Source organism: Tachysurus vachellii, chromosome 5 (assembly GCF_030014155.1).
Source record: "Tachysurus vachellii isolate PV-2020 chromosome 5, HZAU_Pvac_v1, whole genome shotgun sequence".
NCBI lineage: Eukaryota > Metazoa > Chordata > Actinopteri > Siluriformes > Bagridae > Tachysurus > Tachysurus vachellii.
Genome location: NC_083464.1, coordinates 21,020,084 through 21,041,551, shown reverse-complemented (window position 1 = coordinate 21,041,551; position 21,468 = coordinate 21,020,084). Strand labels below are relative to the sequence as shown.

Sequence of the window (21,468 nt, the reverse complement as noted above, 5' to 3'; positions counted from 1 at the left end):
AGATTGGTTAGAAGTTCACACTCACCACCACTGTTCTTTAACCAAATTTTACATATGATTACAGACGCTCGCCCGTTCTCACACAGGAGGCGGGGCTTTCCTCAATACGGGTAGGAAACGTATAACGCCTGGAGGACCGACGTCAGTGTTTGTGTGCGGTTGTCGGAAAAATGGCGGAGGCTGCGGCAGTCCCTCCGCATCGGTTTTTCTGTCACTGTTGTAAAGGCGAAGTGAGACCAAAACTCCCGGTAAGACTGGATTTTAGATCCATCTTTCCCCTTGCGGTGCGTCAAAAATGTGTCCGCCGTTTACAAACGCGTGACATCGGATTCAGTCGGTTTTTTAGCCTTCGCTCAGGAGATTAGCTCTTCTGCTAGCAGCTAGCTGTTATGGTTGCAAGCTAACTTTGTTAGCATGTTCGGGTTCCTAGGCTGTTATCGGGGCCTAAACACCAACCGAAACACACACGTTATTGGGGTTTTGTATTTTCTTTGCTGTCGGTTTAATTGTACGTGTTGTCTGTTGTTTATTTTCACTACACTGACACAGGCAGCTGTCTGTAGAAGGTCAGATTCACATCAACAGCTAGTCAGTATTTCCATTTTGGTTTGTTTCTGAAACGTCTCTGACTGAAGGTTTATTTATTTTTTATTTTTACTGTAATTATCATTGTTTTTTAGTGTAATTATCACCGTGTTTGTGCCGTGACAGGAGTCAGAAGCTAGATTTATTATTGATGTTAACGAATAGATTCGTTATTGATGTAACTTAGCGACAGTTAAAACGAAAGTAAACCGTCGTTTTTTTTTGTTTGTTTTTTTTTACGTTTTTAGTTCAGTTTTAAGTTCACGAGTTAGATTTTATTTCGTCTTATTGTTTGTCACTGAACTGAAACGAAAAGCGGTTCATTTCCTAACGTGTGCAAGGTCTTGTTCACTTTTCTAATTACATTACTGTTATATAATGATTCGAGTCTGACTCATGAGTCGGTTATCGTTTTGAGCTAATCTGAGAATCTTTACATCGTCTGTCAATATGACGTCCTGCCAAGATCAGTAATGTTACAGCTGTCAAGTGCACCTTTTTTATATCATATCCGACTGACCAATGTATAGACACACACAAATGGGGAAGTAAACTCATTCCAACATCTCACATGATTTACTTTTAAGTCTAACACAGAATACTGATATATCCCTTGTCTTTAGGAGTATATCTGCCCCAGATGTGACTCTGGATTTATTGAGGAAGTGACAGAAGACTCCAGGTGAGGATTTTTGTAATTGCATTTTTTTTCCTCCAAAAACTTCCTACCTACTGTCTATTATTAACACAATACACAGAGTGAGACTTTAAGCCTCGGTTGACATGCCACACGAATCCATGCGGTTTACGAGACGTTCAATGCTCCTTCTGGAAATTTGTTAGGTATGAAATAGTAACACTTTACACAACGTCATTAATAACTTTGACTATGTTCCTTTTAGTCTTTTGGACAGTAGTACAAATGGCCTTGATGACACAGCATCACAGTTTGCAGAGGTAAGTTCTTGTCTTCTTGGAGACATATCTTAAAGGAGCAATTTGCATTTTTTTTTTTAGCAAAATGGACAGCAGATCCATTAAAATGGGGTGGGGCTGAACACGTATGTGGGTCAGTTAAATGTACATAGAAGCCTTTAAAGATGCATTAGTCAAGATTTGGTCAGGATTAGTTTTGTAGAAGAAATTCAACAACAATGCAAAGATATTATTTGTCTAGCAGAAAAATGTGGTGGCCAAAAAAGGTTCAGTTAGAGTTAGGAAAGGACTGTCATGACATTACTATCAAAAAATGAAGCAGACTGTTCATTATAAAGGGCATTCCCTTACTTTGTAATTTAGATTCAGAGTATCCAGTTTTTGTTGTACTGCATAAAGAACCTTAACTTACTTGTAGATTAATTCCTGCCTCAAGCACATTGATTTCACATTTAATCAATATGTTGTGGACACTATGATGTTGCATGTTATACTGACTTCCTTGTGCTGGCTGGATGATGGTGTTAGCATTTTACCCTGATCTATGCTTTTGCACTCAATCAGCTGCTTGAAATATGGATTACAGCACAATTGACACATGAAATTTGCCTGAGTGCAATTGAGTGTTTTTGCTTTTTCTTTGTAATGAGGTTTTTAGCCAGGTTTGATGCACTTGCATTGTATGGCCAAAAGTTTGAGGACACCTGACCACTACCTTGTTACCACAAAATTAGAAGCACACATCTGGATGGGATGTCTTTGCATGTTCTAGAAGTAGAATTTTCTTTCACTGGAACTAAGTGGTCCAAACCCGTTTCAGCCCTTGTGCACAAAGCAAGCTCCACGAAGACATGGATTTAGAAGGTTCTAGTGGACCTCAACAATGCTGGAATGAACTGAAACACTGTCTGCACCCCAGTTGCTGACCTCACTAATGCTCTTGTGGTTAAATTTGGACACAAACCCTACAGCTCCATAATATAATTCTAAACCTTCCCAGATGTGTGGAGGTCGTTGTAACAGCAATGGGAGTCTAAATCTGGAATGGATGTTCAACAAGCGCTTGTGGGTGTAGGGTCAGGTGTCCACATATTTTTGGCTGTATAGTGTTTCTACTGTTACATGCTTTTTTATGAAGGTTGTTCATCCAAAACATAGCCTGGCTTTCAGAATGCTAAAATGTAAACGGCCATTTAGAAAGCTTTATAGAGAGTATGCTTGTACATCTTTCTAGCAGGAAGATACAAATTTTTGTCCTTTATCTGTACTTTTAGCAGGGGAACAAATTTTGTTTTTGTTATCCTCATTGTCATCATCATCAAATATTGTTTCATATAGCCTATTGCTCATAACGCAATAATTAATAAGGTAATTCCCTTTTGCTCATCTCCCTGCTGTAGCTCTGGCAGCTTCTGTTTGTGGAGCGGCCGTTCACAGTGGACCTGGACAGCCCCGACTCAGAGCCACGGGTTCCAGGGGGTCCTGGAGGACTTGGTTTGGGAGGAGGGCCGTTTGGTGGCTCCGTCCCTGGGGGACTCAGCGGGAACCTTGGTGGCCCTTTAGGAGGAGGAGGAGATCATTGGGGCCCCAGCCGTCCCCCTCGCTTGCACACTCAGAGAAGATACAGATCCAGAGGAAGCAGTCGGCCGGATCGCTCCCCTGCTGTAGAGGGGTAAGTCCCGCCTTGATGAGCTCCACCCATTTACTGGTTGTACTCTATTTTTTTACTTTTTCTTTTTAAGTTCTACCTCTTTAGCTATGTGGTACTGCTTTTGTTTAACACTTTTCTCGCTTGTCTTGAACACGCCCTAGCAAAGGTTTTAGGAGTTCACTGACGTGACAAGATTTTGTAATGGGAGGGGCCCGTTTTTCCCTCCTTTGCCTTTATCTTTGTCGTTAATACCACAAGTTAATCTCAAACATTCTGTAGATACCGCCTGTTTGTGTGTTGGCTTGTCTGCCTGCTTACCTTTTCTATGTTCTTGTAGTTTCACTTTACTGCTTATTGGTCCTTTAATTTAAGAGAGATTTGGTGTTTGGTAAAAGGGGAACAATGCTGGAAGTTTGATTCCAGAAGTAGACAGAAAACAAATGTGTAAAACTAGTTAGCACAGTTAACAGACTGTAATGTATTAGGTACATCACAGTTCCTTTAAGTTTAAGTTCCTTTAAAAATGTAGGACATGTGGAAAAGCCTTTGGTGTTGTGATGGTAGAGAACACTGCCAAGCACATTATTCCAAGAGAGTTGGTGTGGAATTCAACAGGGTTAAAGGCAATGTTTTGTTTTGCTTTAGATTTTTTTGTTTCCAAAGTGTTTACACACGTAGTAATCATGATGAGGAGGAGGATACTAATAGCAATAATAGCTAGGAAAATTGCTAGGAAAAAAAGTCATATTTTCAGTGTATTGATTTTTTTTAAACACAAATTGTAAGAATACAAATTAAATAAACATTGCTAAATACTCTTCACTTTAGAAAGTGGCTGTTTTCACTTTTAATTCCCTAGGCGAGTGAGTTGGAGGAAAGAAAGCATGTGTGTCTCAGTGCTTGCAGAACTACACGCTTGCTTTCAAATACTCAAAAGGAAATACTTGTGTGTAATTCATGGCCAAAATATGTGGGCACCTATGTGTTTATTCCAGACAGTTAACACATAGTTGGAAACACACAACTAGGTGTGTGTTTGAATGTCTTTTGTATGCTGTGGCCTTTCTATTTTCCTTCACTGTAACTAAAGGGACCCAAACATGTTCCACCCTAGTTATACCCCCTGTGCATATTGTGAGGGTCAGGAAGACCTGGCTTGCAAAGTTTGGTGTAGAAGAACTTGTGTCCTGCACAGATCCCGCATCTCAACCCCACTGAATACCAGTGGAATGAATTGGAACAGCAACTGCATCCCAGCCTTCATCACCTGACATCACTTCCTGACCTCACTAATGCTCTTGAGGCTAACTGAGCACAATTCCCTACAGCCCCGCTCTAAAACCTAGTGAAAGATCTTCCTAGAAAAGCGAAGGTTATAATAACAGCTGAGGGGACTAAATCTGAAATGGGATATTTAACAAGCACAGATGATTAAAATACATGTAATAACCCATGCTGTTAAAATGTCCAGTTACGTCTTGCATAGTTTTCTTTGCAAGATTTTTCTTTTTTTTTTAAAATTGGGTTTTTTACCTTCATTGGGGTCTGTGACTGTGTTAATTCTGTTAAACTGTTCACTGCACACAGGCCTATATTAAACCATTCAGTGAGTTCTCATGCTCTGTGGGTGGGGACCTCTCTTCATCAGGACACAAGAAATATGTATTCTTCTGCAGTGATTTTGTCAAAAGAGACACAAGTAAACTCAAACCATGTCTGCCAGCAATATGTCCCTATAGCATAATAGAGGCACCACTTTCTTGTTGACTTTAATTTGTTGTGTGTGTGTGTGTGTGAGAGAGATATTTGGATTTAACTTTGGGGTCAAACCCCTATTTTTGTCCATCAGTATTAATCTTCAGGAAGAGGAAACTTAATGCACAGCTAAAATACTCAAATGCATTGTCGTTCCAGTAATTTGTTGTGTATTAGGTGTGTAAATTTCAGTTATGGAATGATGTGAGTGTTCCTTAAGAAAAAAAATCTCCTTTCTAAACAGCTTTTATAAATGAGATGTCTGATATGAATGTTGAATTTGATTCAGTATTGATCTGTTTCACTGCGAGGGTTGTTATGCTCACGTGTCTTATCTCTGCCACATTTGAAAGGTTTAGAGCTGTGAATGTACTTCATGGTATATTTAAATGCTTGCATATGTTCTATGGATTTGTATGGATCTTGATTTTTGTTAAATAATTGTGGGCAAACTTATTTATACACAGTTCCCACACAGAGGTTCATCAACATGCCTTTTTGGTATTTGTTGAATATGACACATTTTGATTATATATTTGTATTTTGTTTTGGAGTTCAAGTCCATTCCTGTCTCTGAAACTAGGTTTTTATGATATGAAAACAGTGACTTTATTTTAATTATTTTTCCTTTTTATTTTTTTGCATGTTTTTTTCATTAGTAACAGAAGAAATCATCGTGTGTTTTCTCAGTTGAAATAGTTGTCAGGTCAGTAGACCTCACAAAACATGCATTTGTAAACCTCATATTGTTGTTTGTTCTTTTGTCTTTTAGAATAGTACAACAGTTTCTTGCTGGCCTTTTTGCCAATTCAGGTGCTCCAGGTTCCCCTCCACTGTCATGGTAAAAGCAAGCATAATTTTTTAGCCTAATTAATTTGATTGTCATCATGTCATGTCTGGTATAATCTATTATTTTTAATTAGTGACATGTAATATTCAAAGGAACTGTATGCTGTGTGCGTCTGTGTGTGTATGTCTGTGTGTGTGTATGTCTGTGTGTGTGGTAATAGGACAGGCATGTTGCACTCAAACCCTGGTGACTATGCCTGGGGGCAGGGGGGTCTTGATGCAGTCATTACACAGGTACTTTATTTATAATGCAATATGAGTTTAGAAACTATTTCATGTTTTTATGTTTATTGAATAATAACCACTCTTTTTTTTTATATGCACAGTTACTGGGTCAGTTTGAGAACACAGGTCCTCCCCCTGCAGAGAAAGAGAAAATCTCCTCCCTCCCCACGGTTATTGTTTCTCAGGAACAGGCTGGTCAGTCTCTCCCTTTTATAAATTATTTTTTCTTCTTTAATTTCTTTTATTATTATTATTTCTCCCCAAGACATAGCCCTCCTGTTTTTTTTATCTCAAAAACCCCATCCTTTTCTTTTTCTTTTTTTTTTTTGCCACTAATTCGATGGATGGGCCATCTTGCATCTCCAAGTAAATCGATCTCCTTCCTCTCTTCCTCTCTACACAGACAGCAGTTTGGAGTGTCCAGTGTGTAAGGAGGACTACACAGTCGGGGAGCCAGTCAGGCAGCTGCCCTGTAATCACTTCTTCCACAGTGACTGCATTGTGCCCTGGCTAGAACTGGTGAGACTGGGTCAGGATGGGGAGTCGGCATGTTCTTTTAATCGCTTTTTAAATCAGTCAAAAATATTGTCTACCTTTTTATAATATAGACTACAAGTCAGATGTTTATATACTCACTTACTATTTATTTACTATTTTACAATAATAAGGAATACATGAATGCTGCTAAACACACGTGGACCAACAAGAGTGTTAAAGAAATTAATTCATCATCACCAATATTCCTGGTGAAGCTTTGCAGATCAATAAGGGATCTTCACTCAGGAAGCTTTTACTGAATTCTAAATGAAAACTACTTAATTGGGGAAAATGGTGTAATTTGGAGAAAAATAGTTTTTAATTTTTTTTTTTTTTTTTTGGAAAATCTAAATATTTTGCCAAATAAATGTATACATTGGGCTTTAAATTGATTATTTACACATGTTCGGACCAAATTGTAACAAAAAAAAACAATGAATTCGGTTTAATGTCCAAACTTTTGCATAGCGGTTTCTGTTCTGTCCTACAAGCAACATTTTCAGTAACTGTCTGATACTCCAGTGTTGACATGTGTTTGCACAAGTCTCACTGACACCTGATTGTATAAATACTGCCATACTGGAATATCTGGAGTAATCTGCTAAATCCTCATTTTTAAAAACAAGCAGATGCAACATTTTTTCTAATGCCATGAGGAAACTTTTTTTTTTTTAATCATTTTCATAAAATGATTACCTAAACAAGTAGGCCCTGGAAGTGTATAAATAATAATAATAATAATAATATAATTATTATTATTATTATTATTATTATTATTATTATTATTAATAGAAAGAATTAATTGATAAAATGTTAGCTATAATGTAGAAACTTAATTTAAAATTAAATTAAATTAAAACTAAAGGATTTAATTGCCATGAGCTTCAGTGGTATATCTTCCTGTAGAAGTTGCGTACAAACAGTCTTAATTTGAATTTTGTTTGTGTCTCAATGGCATGGAAATGACAAGTGTAAATAAGCCTTGATGCATAGGGAAAAAGACCTCTGCAGGGTTAATAATGTGACCAGTATACCTCTGAGTACAGAGAGATAAGAGAAAAGTTTAATTAGCTCATGACTAACTGCTTTGCTCTGCCTGACAAACGAGTGTTGAGTATTGAATTTTGGTTCCTGTACAATTCAGTGTGCACACACCAAAGCAACAACATACAAATGTCCAACACATTTTAGACATCTCTTACTGTCAGTAGAAGCTCAGAGTGAGAACTTGTAGCCAAAACTTTAAAAAGAAGGGACAGGAATATGTAGTGCACCATGGTATACTCATTGTCAAGAGATTATATTTAAAATAATAACTAAATGATTCTTAAATGATTTTTCATGTAAATGGAAATAAAAAGGTGCAGTGTAATTTATGCTTAAAAATTTCAGCTACATAATTTCAAAAGGCCAGCAGGTCACTTGACATTATCTGTCACTTTGTTAGAGGAAACCATATTTCTGCAAGCCTCACCCTTACTTGTGTTCTCTCTTCCTGTCTTTCTACAGCATGACACATGTCCGGTATGCAGGAAGAGTTTGAGTGGAGGGGACAGTGGCAATCAGCCACCCTCAGAGCCCTCCTCTGTAAACACCGAGCCCCGCACACAGGAGAGATGGTCCTACTGAGAGACGCCCATACATGCTTCATTTCATCTCTGCTCTATTTCTGTCTAACTCACAACGCACTCAACGTGTGAGGATTTGCCACTGTTTGGCATTCCCTGTCTTAATGCCAGCCTCTCTCTCTCCATTTCTGATCTTACCACTGTTGTATGGTTTACTATGGCTTGTTTACGGTTTTACTTTTTACCCCTCATGCTTTCTCTGTCGTGGCCTGTCTTTAGTCTTCTTTCTGTCTTTGCATCGACACACTTTTCATTAATTTAGAGGTGTTTGCATTTGATTACACCTCTTGTCCTGGTGTCTGCTTTCCCAGGCTACTGACTCTGAAGACCGCACACGCTCACCAGTCACTACATGAGCCAGCCCCTCTTCTAGAATGTGCAGTGTTATGCACTTTCTATGAAGCTAAACTGTACATGCTACACAGAGCCAGCCCTTATTCAGTCTAATATCTATAAGGGTTCACGGTTTCCCCAGGCCCATTTTACTGATTGCTCACTGTTTAGCACACCTGTTCACTGGGTCACCGCGTCCTGTCTTGGTAGTTGCTACCAGTTTCAGAGCGCTTTTTTCCTCTTCCTCTTGCCATCTGTGCGCTTGTCCCAGGTGTATATATATCACAGGCACACATGGTGTCCGTCTCATCCCCCTAACACCCACCCACTGGCATCACTCATTTTCTTTTTTTGTAAATAATTTTAGTTCGAATACTCATTCAAAGAAAAAACAAGGAAAGGAATACTGAATATAAAATGGCAAATCCCTAAATATTAAAATATATATTATATAAACGATGTGTTGTCAGTTATGTATTCATAATAAAACTGAATAAAAATCAGTTAACTGTTGATCTTGCTAAGAGGTTTACAGAAATTTTTACATGAAATGTAGGTGTGTGTATGTGTGTGTGTGTGTGTGTATATATATATATATATATATATATGTATTTATAGATATATATGTGTGTGTGTGTGTGTGTATATATATATATATATATATACATACACACACACACACTCACACACATACATACTGTATATATACAAGAGCCAAGGACACCATCTGATTATTGTTTAATTGAAGTGCTTTGTAGGTTGGTTTATCTACAACGTCCAGTTAAAATGATAACAGACCATTTCAATGTCCTTTTTTTTCTTATCTCATGTGGTGCATTTTAATATCTATTTAATAACGATCAGTTTGATGCATAAATAACTCATTTTCCACATTTGCATCCTGATAAGTTGCCGTTGGTTAAACACAAGGGCACGGGTGCTTGCATTCTATTGAGAAGCAATAGCGGATAGCCGTGTAACGATATTAATGAAATTCATGTAATGAAAGTCAGACGTGGATCATAAAGGTTACTGTTGTTTGTATTTGAACTGTAGCCTCTTACATTCCTCTGACTAAGCTGTCTGTCATTGTGTATGCATTTTCAATACTTCACAAGACCCCTTAAAAAAACCCCAATGCTGTTTTCTTAAGCTCATAGCAGCCTTTATTGTCAGAACCTCATGGAAACTGTTTCCATCCAATTATGTACACATTGCTTCAAACTGTCTACCAAATTATCACATTAAAAGCAGGTCAAGCACATGTTGAAGTTTCAAGTCACTGTAAAGGCAGCTTCTCAAGTGTTAATGGCAAATGATGCATATTAAAGATTCCACAGCTCACACTTGAACATAACACTTAGAATGAAAAAAATAACTGTCTATCAGTACCTTAAAACTCCAGACTCATTTTCTTCAGAATCAAAGCAGGCTGAATCAATCAATCGCTGCCAACTGTCCAAACAGTCACAACATCATGCTTTGATTTCCCTGTGAAAATTTGTTTAAAAATTTCTTAGCACAGCTTCATGTCGCTTAGTCGATAGTGGACCGGATTCCTGACTGATTACATTTGCATGAGTGTGTCTAGGGACGTAAGTAAATTGTAATTGAAGCCGTTTTTTAATTGATTTTAATTAGGATGTAGCCCACACTAGTGTGAGGATGGAGTGAGGAGGAGCACTTGCAGACAGAAAGCCCAGGCTCTGGTCCCAGACTTCAAACTGCACCTCAGCATCAGACCTGCAGGTTCACACATTTTTAAATGTTAATTAACTACAGACAACACAAAGAGAAATAGAAGTCTTTAATATACAAATTAATTATATATTTGCCTCCTGCCCTATTTTTGCTAAAGACATTTATACTACAGGGACTATATCCAGACAATTTTGACCAGTGAGTGACCAAGATATGGACTTTAAAAAGGACTTGTTTTTATAACGTTTATTCCTCATATTCAATCCATCTCCTATTTACAGTTATGCATAGGCACACAAACCCCATTATGAGGATCCCCAAGCATGTGATGCATCATGATTACATTTCCATATGATTTATATTTCAAATATGTGAATAGGTCTTAAGGGTTAAAAGAAAAACTCAACCCCAAATGACCCATTAATGTTTCTCATTATAACTATTGTGGGTTAAAAGTCTTTCATCAGCATGTTGCTCTGTTTGCATTACCGACGATGCCGTTTGACCGCCTGTGTACAGTAGTGTTAGTTAGACCACCTTATTTCATTTAAAAGAGCAATGTGGCAATGCTTTAGTCCTGTAAGCTGTCCAGCCCATTCAAATCTTCATGTGTACTCTGGCAAGTAAGAAAAGGTTTATTTGCTTATAAGAGCTAACAGTCAAAACCTAACCATCACCCCATGTGTTTAGAATTCATTCTTCTTTTATATGTCATTGCAACTGTGTTTGCAAAGTCCCCCATAACATCAGAGTGGAAGACAAGTACTAACTACTAACACACAGGAATAATGAAAATACTTAATGCCAAAGTTGCTAAACACATTTCATGTTATTTAAAATATACACAATGCAAAATGTGTAAGTCACCATGATCATATAAATCCTAGACTACTGCTTGGATTTAGAGGCAAAAATCTTCACATCTTCATTCATTTGTCTCTCTCACCTGTTTAACACGATCAGCACTGCTGAACCATCAGGTCTGATGAAGGCAGAAATTTCCAGTTCGGTGTGTTCAGAAACTGACACACCTATTCTCTGAGACCCCTCCCACAGGAACTTACTGTAAGTGTTCAAATAAAGTGACAAAAATTTGAAAGCAAAGGTTTACACAGGCCAAGGTGGTTATAACTAGGACTGTGAACACTGCTGCTCATAAAATCAAATCATCTGATCTTTACACAGCTCCTACAACATTCATGTGACCTTCTAAAGCACGCTCACCTGAAGTGTGCCATGCTGTAGAAAGTAGGCTGCTTGTAGAAGACGTCTTTACTCTGGTCCACGATAATAGGACTGTCCACAAAATTCTTGACCCAGTTTGGTCCACCACTCATATCTAGTGCTAAGTTCCAGTCTGTCCATCCGGTTACATAGTTATTCAGGTCCTGTAGGCGAGGGTGAAAGGGGAAAAAAATAACCACTGCTGAATTACAGTTCACGTTAAAGTTTATGGCGTCTCTGTGCGAAAATGAATACGGATTCATTCTATTTTAATCTGTTTCAATAATTCTATAATTCAATAATTACACTACAAGAATGTATAGAATACTACCTCAGGGTATTAATAAAAATTTCAAATTAGACAACAGAAGAAGAGCTAGAAAGCTAGACAGCAAATCCAGTTCAATACACTGTCTCCTGGAGTTTAAGGATTATAAACATACCTCTATAATGTCATGTGCGTAATCTTCAGCTCGTTCCCAGCTGCCCAACCGCACACCACGGTCCAGTTTGCTCCAACCAGGACATGCCTCTGTGCCCAAAATGAAGTACTCTGGGTAGAGGTCATGTGTGGCCGTCAGGGTGATTTTGGCAGGAAAGAGGCGATCAAAGTACCAGTGAACGCCGATGCCATGGACGTATCGTGCAGCGTGAATATCACGCAGAACCTACAGCAGGACAGGACAGGATCACTGAAAACTGCCATTTTGTCTTTTTTATTCCTGTGATCCTCCTACATGTTACAATGTGTGCCATGCCCATTAACTCCTAACACTCTCAGGAGTCTCTGCTAATCTAAAATGTGTGATATCCTAATCTTCTTTCTTTCTTTGCTTACCACATTGGCCCAGTGAGGAAGCAGCAATCTGTTGTCATCCAGGATCATAAGGCGGGTTTTGGCATATGGGGATGAATGAAGTGCAGGACCGAGGTCCATAGCAATCCAATCACGTTGGAGCTCAGGAGTGAAACCCAAAGCCTGGAAGCTGTAATTGGTCATTTCACCTGCAGTGGGTTCGTTTCCTGTGGTCAACCCCCAGAATGAGAGATTGTGCTTCTCATACTCTCCCAGAAACCTGAGAGAAGAATATCATATATAAAGATAAAGAACAAAGAAGAGATGGTACTTATTATATGTGTCAGTTGTTCTCATTGGAATTATGCTGTTATTATTACTACTAGTACTATTATTACTATAGTAGTAATAGTGGCTAATTATATTAAAATTTAGTCAGTGTACTTAATGTGTCCCAAACCACTATTTAGGTCATGTGCCATATTCCAACACCACAGTGCATACTGAGTATTCTGCAGCCTCAAGATCACTAGATATTGCAGTGGGTCCAGAATATTCTCCATTCTACTACTGTACAATGTACAATACTAAAAAAGTGGATGGTAATAATAATCCTGTCTTTGTAAATGTATTAATATAGTTCATGCACCTGATATAGTATTGAGCCCAGGTTTTATACTCTTTGCCCCCAGGCTTTCCTTTAAGTGAGCCCTTCCCTATGAGCGCACCGTTAGTCTTCAACCACGCTGGGGAGCTCCAGGCAGAAGCAAACAGTGACAGCGGCCAAGCAGACAGGGCTTGTGCCCGCTGCAGCAAAGGAATCTGTAAAGGACTAAATATTAATTACTACATTATAAAGAAGGACAATGTTAACACGAGTAGATATGCATTTGCAAATCTGTGAGCATTTGTGCCTGTATACCTTCATGTGTGTGTCTTCTTCGGCCAGGCTAAAGTTAAGTAAGCTGTAGTCTTCGGGCAAGTCGGCATATGTATACAGACGAGTTGAAAAATCACAACTGGCCATTGGTACTCGGACCAAGGTGTACTCTATACCTATAAACATAAGAGAGGCAGGCAGTGATAGCTCCATGTGGCTTATTTCATTTAATGAAAATGAAAAATAAATCATGATACTGCTGCTTGTCTCTATGAAAAATTAAATTAATTCATTAATCTCGTCTTTTAATCTTATTTTTATTTTTAAAACACTGAGGATTTTGTACTCAAAATAAGTGCTTACAAAGAAAGATTATTAGTGATATTAGCTAGTTTCTTAACTGAGCTATTCAAAGGTCTATGTTTATCTTTAGTTTCTTCCCTCCACAATCTTAATCTCTCTCTCTCTCTCTCTCTCTCTCTCTCTCACTCTCTCACACACACACACACACACACACACACGAGCACTCTCTCTCACCCTCTGGGGAAAAATACTGTCTGAGCAGCTGGTCCTGGGCTCTAGTCGTCAGAGAGAGAATGTTCATGGCAGCCGCATCTGTCATGGCTCCTCCAAAGCCCTTAACATGCTGGTACTTTTCTATGGGGACCAGGGTGATCCTGAGAGCTGAGAGAGACAAGCAGGCAAAAGGAAAACTGGGTCAGTGCTGGGAATAGTGGCTATAGTTATTCTTAGCAAGTCTAATGATGCCCTAATAAATGTATAATGCTACAGTCCAGAATCTTTCTTCAGCATAATTATTGTATGTATTATTACTTAATAACTAATCTAAAAATAATTTTTTTTGGTCACTTACAAGCTGATGTGTGACTTTAGTCTGGTTGAAACACTCACCTATTAATTTTTATCATGTCGAAACTTAAAAAAAAAAATTCTGTGACATGAAATATTCAAACAGTTACTTAGATGTAAACGTTAGGATGCTGAAAAAAGGATGAACCACTGCTTACTAATAGCTGCATGTTCCTATACCTGCTCCAGTGCTGTTCTTCTGCACTTGACCCTGTTCTCTCTGAAGTCTTCTACCCGCCCTGCTGCTCAGGAACGACAGGAAGTGGCCCACAGCAGGCAAGTTGACACGACCAACCGAGTCGCAGTATGTAGCATTACACTCACACACTACTGAGCTCTGACCAAAGGACCTTGCCTTGCACTCATCACTGCCTGCTGTGACAAATTCAGAACACACACACACACACACACACACACTTTACAACTTTAACCTCAAAAGTAAATATTGTAGCTTTGATAATATTATTGATTTAGTCTATATTGTATATGTCATTCTGTTACACTGTGGAGCTTCTGTCACTAAAACAAATTCCTCATATGTGAAAACATACCTGGCAATAAAGCTCTTTTTGATTCTGATTCTGATTTAAAAACGAAAAGGTTGTTCTTGTTGTTTTCCTCGTGGGGACCAGCCAAATGTCCCCAACGTCAATCACAAAGCAATTCAATTAAGATAAATGCATTGAATGAATAAACAATAATAATAAATATTATACTGTTTATATAATGAATGTCCAAACCTCTGATGTGTGTGATTGTTCCTGTTAGAATGACCATCAGAATAAACAGCTCTGTTCCCTTCATGCTGTCTCTGTAACTGTGGGTCACCTGTCTGAATAAGAAAACACCAGTTATATTATTATATTATATTATATTATATTATATTATATTATATTATATTATATTACCAAGTTATAAAAGATCAGATAAAACATAACACAGTTGACCAGAATTCCTCTGCATTTACCCGTAAACAGTCTTCATTATTTACACCTAGATTTGTTTACCAGAAAAGTCATCTGCAGTCTTATATCTAACGTGCAATCACCAGCAACATTTTGTAAATAAAAGTTGTACTTCCTGATTACTCGGCTGTCGGCGGTCACACGACGGTCACGTGACAGATTGTGCTTTATTATTGTTGTCCTCTAGATGTCGCACACGTCAACCTACAAAGTATTTTAATCGGTTCACTGAATGGTTTGAGAAATTTCTGTATGTTATTAAAATGTGTCTGGATGATCAAGTTAAAATCATGGTTCGTGTCCTGTGAAGCATGTGTCTAATGAGGGTAGTGACAAATGAGAGGTGTCTCTGCATGTGAATTATAGTGCCCTAGTTTTACCCTTTCTGCCTTTCAGGACGAAGAACTAAACAAATAAAGGGTTAGGAAAAGCTGAAATGGGCTCTAACATCACGTCAGGCTTTGCACTTCATAGAACAACTGAGCATGAGCTTAAAATAAAGAGTAAGCAACATTATAATGATGCAATTCATTACCCTAGCCTAACCCTAACCCTTTTTGTTTTGTTTTGTTTTTCATTATTGCACTTATTTTTTCTTTTACACAATACTGTAAATCTTTCACTTTTTCCAGGTAGGAACCCATCTAACTGTAAAATAATTTCAAAGACCCATTAAAACAGATTCATCTTTTATTTATCATAATCCTTTCATTCTAGTTAGCCTACTTATTAGCCTAATGTGTGCAATAATATTTAGGCTATTCACTAGAGCTATAGAGGTTTTCTTTTGTTTATATACACACACACACACACACACACACACACACACACACACACACACACACACACACACACACACATATATATATATATATATATATATATATATATATATTCCTGAATCAACAAGACACATTAAGGACAGGATGACATTAATTATAATCCTTCTTGTTTTTGAGTCATTGAGGTTTGGATTAAGCCCATTAAATTCAAATGATCTGACCACTATAAAACCTCAGTTATAAACATACTTAGATAATGATGGGTTGTGATTTCCAACACTGAAATATTTTTTAAAGAATACACAGACCCCTTTGAGAACTGATCTTGGCACGTACATTCCTACTTATCCAAAGTAGAAACCAGCTTTTGAAGTTTTCTTTTAAAAATCTAATATTGATATACAACGATATTTACAATTTTTGTAAGACCATGGCTTATACATTCTTCTCAAAAATAACATAATAACATAAAGCCTAATCCTTGAATTCTAACATTGCATAGTGTTAAACGTTTCTTGCTTTATGCTTGAGTGTGAAAAGGAGGAGATTAATGTTACAGGTCCATTTTTCCTCATAGGCTTTTTATTATTAAAGACATCAGTGGCATATGTGAACTGTATCATGGATCATTTTACACAGACAGAGGCCAGGAGTGAGGGTGTGAAAGGGAGGGAACATTTATTACAGGAAGGCACACAGTCTTTCCAAGATGGACGGATTTCTGTTGCTGAGAAAAATGAGCTCCTTCTTTCCCTCTTCTGTTCGACCTGCAATATAAGACAGCAATGGTTTACTTTAATGGCTGTCCAGTTATTACATGATTGTGTGTTTGCTACCCAACAGATACTTACTGTGTGGATGCTGTAGCCAGTTACGGTCCATGTAGTAAAGATAACAGCTCTCAAACTCCTGATCATTGTAGGCTGAAACTGGGACTGGCACAAATGGGTCCATCTCATCAAATCCCACCTAAAAGAAAATGTAAAATATTGTTCATTTGCCCTAGATAGTATCTCATGATACAATTTATACTATTTGTAATTGGCAGACGTAACCAGAGTGACCATACAATAACATCAGACAGTGCAAAAGCATGAAAGTATTCTTGGATCCTCTTAAATTACTGATTATCAATTATTAAAGGATGGTCGTTTTACACACACCTCTCCCAGCAGCTCTGTTGGAAGGTAAGCAGATTGAGGCGTGTATAGAGACCCTGTTTGAGATAGCGTTGTGAGAATGGCTCCTCCACTCTAGGAAAGAAGGAAAGAGATAAACTGAGTGTAGAAACACAGCCAACAATTTTATAAGTAATACTGCTTTTTACAGTATATTCATGATAGTGAAGAGTGGTATAGTAGATAACATTTACCCAGTCGTTCTTCAGCATTTTCCTCAGGTTGTGAATAAGTGTTAGCTCTTCTGTAGACACCTGAGACAGAGGTGTGATGGTGAGAATCACTGTTAGATATTCAAGGGCTTATTTGGTGTCGTAATTTGAAAGAAGAAGGCATATGAGGAGGCAGGAGTAGGGAAAGAGCAGTACCTCACTCTTGTCCTCCTTCTTCAGAGTCGTCCTGCCCCAAAGAGCATTAACTCCATCTACAGCCACAGCCAGTCTAAAAGCTCCATCTGTATTGCTTCCAACCTGCAGCCTCAGCTCGCGCAGTAACGCACCCACCACATCACTGCTGCTCTTAACACGAGTCACACCCTGAAAATCAATCAGATGGAAGCACAAAGTGGGATGCAGCATCAACAGAATCGTGTATTCAGCTTGAAAATGGAGAAGGCATCAGGAGACTAAAGAATCAAAATTTGAAGATTTATGTTTATTATCTGTCAGAGATTACATTAATAACTCCTACATTAATTAACTCACCCCAGTAGAACAAAATTAATCTCCTATGCATTCATTTTAAAAGTAGATGAATACTTCAAGTTCAGTTTAGTATGACGAGTGGGAGAAATGATAAGTAATGAAACAAACAAACAAAAAAAAACTGACCTGATTAACCAGTTCAGCTAAAGGCCGTCCTTCCTCTGTGCTCTCTCTCTTTGTCCACATGTACCGCTTTGTCGTCTTTATCTGTCCACAGCAATTAAGGATGAGTTACTTAAATGCATGTATACAGAATTCTCAAAGCTCATTGGTCAGAAGGTGTGAATTATTTTTGCATAACAGCACAGACCAGTCGGTAGATTTAGCTGTAACATAAGCGAGAGATTAACTGTAACACTCATCAAAATACATTATTGTTTCTTTAATAACAGCTCATGCACAGGGACTCAAAGCATGAACGCTCCACATAACCGAAGACTGATAGACAGATTTAAAACTTGTGTTGTTTAGCAAGGAAATTTTGTAATTAAAAAATTGTTGATGTGCCATAGTGTAACAGAGAGAGAGAGAGAGAGAGAGAGAGTGTGAAAATGCTGGTTAGGTAAAAACTGTTTATTTTAGCTTGCTTATTAACATTATAATTACTTAATGTGAAATGTCAGTTTGCATGCTAATTAATTATATTAAAAAACCTTCCCTTAATAACCTACTTGTTAATTACCTTAGACAGAAAATGCTCATTAGTGATTTTAAAATTCTTTAGCCACTGGGAGGCCTGGATTGGCTGATCAAAGCGACCAGGGCGAGATGATGAGGGAAGTAGCTCACTGCAGTTTTTAACCCACAAATGAGCTGTAAAGAGAAAAGGGAGAGAAATTTAAAATACATAACATGCATTGATAAAAGAACACTGTTTGTCTTTTTATGTCAGATAACGACTGATTGCATGAGTTCCTTACCATCAGGTATGTGCAGAACCAACCAGCCTTGAGTGGAGCAGAAATGCAACGTGTGGCACAGAGACATTGTCTTCCCACAGCCGGTCTCTCCATCTAATACACCATCAAGGAACTCACTCAACATACAGAAGATATATAAACACACATGCACAACAGAAGCTTATAGAGAACAATATACACTATATTCTATATACATTCTATATCACTATATATTCCGCTTAGAGATGGTGCATATGAGAGGATACAGAGGAGAAAGCGGACAGCGGGTTTGCTATAGTCAGCTCTTTTCAAATAAGAGATGAGCTCCACTGTTGGCTGTCTCACCATAACACAAGCTTCATTAAATGCCTTCACCTGCAAACAGAACAGTAAAAATCACCACCCAATCAGCTTTGTCTGTGCACAAGGATTCATAAGTAAGCTGGTTACCTGCATCTGAAAGCGTGAGGGTAATCCGTGAGGAAACAGTGTGCGCACATGAGCAGGAGGAAGAGTGTAGTATTGTCCAGCATGATGCACTGTATGGCATGCCTGTGGAGTAGATCAGAGTGATAACAAGGCATAAAGCACATGTCATATATTTAGGACTGATATGACAGTGGCAAATTAAAGTCTGTGGTAGAGCACAACTGGTGCTTTTAGGCTGTTTGTACAAACCGGATCACTCTCTGAAGTTCTGAAAATGGAGAAATGATGTGACACATCAGAACCTACAGCCACTGCGGTCTTATCCAGCTGCTGCCCATTACTACTAATGTGAAGTGGACGTGTCTGAGACACCTAAAGATGACACCATAGATCAGTATACAGTAAGCTACAACAGAAAGGAGAAGACAATGCAGATAATGATATTTAATTACTATTCATGTCTAACAGTTTAAATACAAAGACAGAATTTCACTGCATATTGAACACCATATTGTGCACATGACAACAAATCTGATGATGACGGAGATAATTTCCGAACAAGCACAATGCATAGTGTAAATTGAACAAGAACCAAAAGTAAGTCAAAGCATTACACTTACAGTTAGACATAATCTGTGACAAAGTCTTGGGAGATTCAGGTTCTGTATGGAAACACGTTCAAAAAAACTCTTGTAAAAAATGTTAATAACTAATGGACTGTCATGGGTAAGAATGCTGGATGTAAGCAGCGTAACAGTCCCTATTACTAATATTTCTACTTTACGGATTAATGTAATTCATTTGACAGTTTTAATGATTTTTTATTTGCTTTTGCTCCTACAGCACCAAACACATAGCTAACAAGTCACTGTGTCTCTTTGCCTCTATGTGCTATGTGTCTTGTTTACAACAGATTATCCTTTCGGCGCTGTTTCCTTGTCATTGAAGGCAGGAAAACAGAAAATTAGCCTCTTTTGTTCAAAATGTGAAATTAACCTTGACTGCCATACTAGCTGCTAGCTAACGGGTTAAAGCCAGAACATGTTAGCGTTTTTAAATAATTAAAAACTTAAAACTAAATAGCGTTATAGCTGCTTACCATGTTTCGTAAATAACTGCTCACCACCTACAAATATATTAAGTCATAAAAGTCTAACTGGTAACGACAACAACCAGTGGAAAAATAAAGCTTCGTCCTGTCACATACACACGCTGATGGGCGCCGCCATGTTTGTTGTACGGGTGGGGGAGGGGCGCAATGACGTCACGAATCACCGGGCAAGAGAGTAATTTTTGAGAGCCAGTTTTAGCTACCAGTCTTTGATAATCACTCAGCAGGGTTTTTCACTGGGTTGTGATCTACATCTTTGTCCTACATTTTTGTCCACATCAAAATATAAATTCAGTGGCAATTAAAAGTTTGAAAATAAAGTGAAAAGCTTAAGTCAAGCAATCAATTTCCAAACTGTCTCACTCTGTTGTAAATCTGTTAATGCAGATCTGCATATCTAATGCAATTTGATATGAAGTAATAAACATATGAAATATTACTGGATACAAATCACAAATATTCAAATTTTATACAACTGAAGGTTAAGGGCCTTGCTCAGGGGCCCAGCACTGGCAGCTTGGTGGATGTGGGATTCAAACTCACAACCTTCCGATTGGCAGCCCAATACCATAACCACTAGGCTACCACATAAAAAGATTGATGTTTCATTGTGTTCTTAGGTCTTTTTAGGTCATGCTCTCAAAATGCTCAAAAAAAGTAACTCAGATAATGTTCCATATCTGTAGTTGCATGCTTATACCTTATATATGCAAACACCCGTCTAAAGCTTTAAAGAGGAAGCTGGACCTGCTACAGCCGCATTGCAAACAAGGACTACAAAACCACAAAAGTGCCATTTGGGAAAGAACATATATGAGGACCTACAGGAGGAAAAAGTAACAGATAAAAAAGACTGAGCCTGAAATGAATTTCTGAATTTTCCCAAGCTAGCTGGTGATGGTTAAGAAGAATTTTACTGTTTTGTTTGTGTCTTCTGAGTTTTCATGAGTAATACTCATAATGATAAATCAGTGTTAAATAAGTATAAACAGGTTTTTTGAGACACCATTTCTGTACTGAATTCTATGGTTCACCACTGGACAAAAATGTAGAAAGCCCAGTACATTTGTGTTCAAACCATTTTTGACTTCCATTACAAGAACCTGAAATTTAGATGCTAGTACATTAGTCATTATTATGATCAGAATAAGACTGATCAATAGTTTATGAAAAATAGGATCTGTGAGAATATTACAGGGGGATATTCAGGGATATTAGTTTGTTCATTGCCAAAAAACTCATCACAAACTTGAAAGTTATATATGTAACTATGTGTCTATGAATGACTGGAGCAAAACCAGGGTGGTTTCCTTTGGAAACTAGAGTTTTCCCTTTTTCTCACATGGGTAGCATAGGTATAGACCTTGTCCTGCACCCATTCTTGTCAACCTCAGTGGGACATAAAAAATAAGGACATAAATAAGCACTCA

The 21,468-nt window shown here is 38.0% G+C and overlaps 3 protein-coding genes across 7 annotated transcripts; 1 reads left to right on the top strand and 2 right to left on the bottom strand.

Moving 5' to 3' along the window:
* The first annotated feature begins 87 nt into the window (after positions 1-87).
* Positions 88-9,763, top strand: rnf115a (ring finger protein 115a). The gene is made up of 9 exons (XM_060870405.1): positions 88-248; positions 1,209-1,267; positions 1,488-1,542; positions 2,922-3,193; positions 5,700-5,768; positions 5,938-6,010; positions 6,103-6,196; positions 6,405-6,520; positions 8,048-9,763. The coding sequence occupies exons 1-9, from the start codon at positions 171-173 to the stop codon at positions 8,165-8,167; spliced, it is 936 nt and encodes a 311-aa protein (XP_060726388.1). The 5' UTR covers positions 88-170; the 3' UTR covers positions 8,168-9,763.
* gba1 (glucosylceramidase beta 1) lies at positions 9,643-15,079 on the bottom strand. 5 transcript variants are annotated; one of them, XM_060870400.1, is made up of 11 exons: positions 14,938-15,079; positions 14,711-14,802; positions 14,151-14,345; positions 13,638-13,784; positions 13,143-13,276; positions 12,870-13,042; positions 12,263-12,500; positions 11,868-12,092; positions 11,425-11,588; positions 11,147-11,263; positions 9,643-10,242 (listed from the first exon to the last, which is right to left on the bottom strand). In XM_060870400.1, exons 1-11 carry the CDS (start codon positions 14,952-14,954, stop codon positions 10,137-10,139), a joined length of 1,608 nt encoding a protein of 535 aa, XP_060726383.1. In that variant the 5' UTR covers positions 14,955-15,079; the 3' UTR covers positions 9,643-10,136. The 5 variants fall into 5 exon arrangements, with proteins under 5 accessions (XP_060726383.1, XP_060726384.1, XP_060726385.1 ...); XM_060870401.1 differs by having other exon boundaries at positions 14,151-14,342; XM_060870402.1 differs by having other exon boundaries at positions 14,879-15,019.
* A 1,198-nt stretch (positions 15,080-16,277) lies between these two features.
* Positions 16,278-20,187, bottom strand: dap3 (death associated protein 3). The gene is made up of 13 exons (XM_060869276.1): positions 20,027-20,187; positions 19,548-19,589; positions 19,177-19,299; positions 18,949-19,050; positions 18,765-18,873; positions 18,520-18,612; positions 18,282-18,412; positions 17,726-17,806; positions 17,264-17,431; positions 17,090-17,149; positions 16,881-16,970; positions 16,569-16,686; positions 16,278-16,484 (listed from the first exon to the last, which is right to left on the bottom strand). Exons 1-13 carry the CDS (start codon positions 20,027-20,029, stop codon positions 16,399-16,401), a joined length of 1,206 nt encoding a protein of 401 aa, XP_060725259.1. The 5' UTR covers positions 20,030-20,187; the 3' UTR covers positions 16,278-16,398.
* Between the last annotated feature and the right edge of the window lie 1,281 nt (positions 20,188-21,468).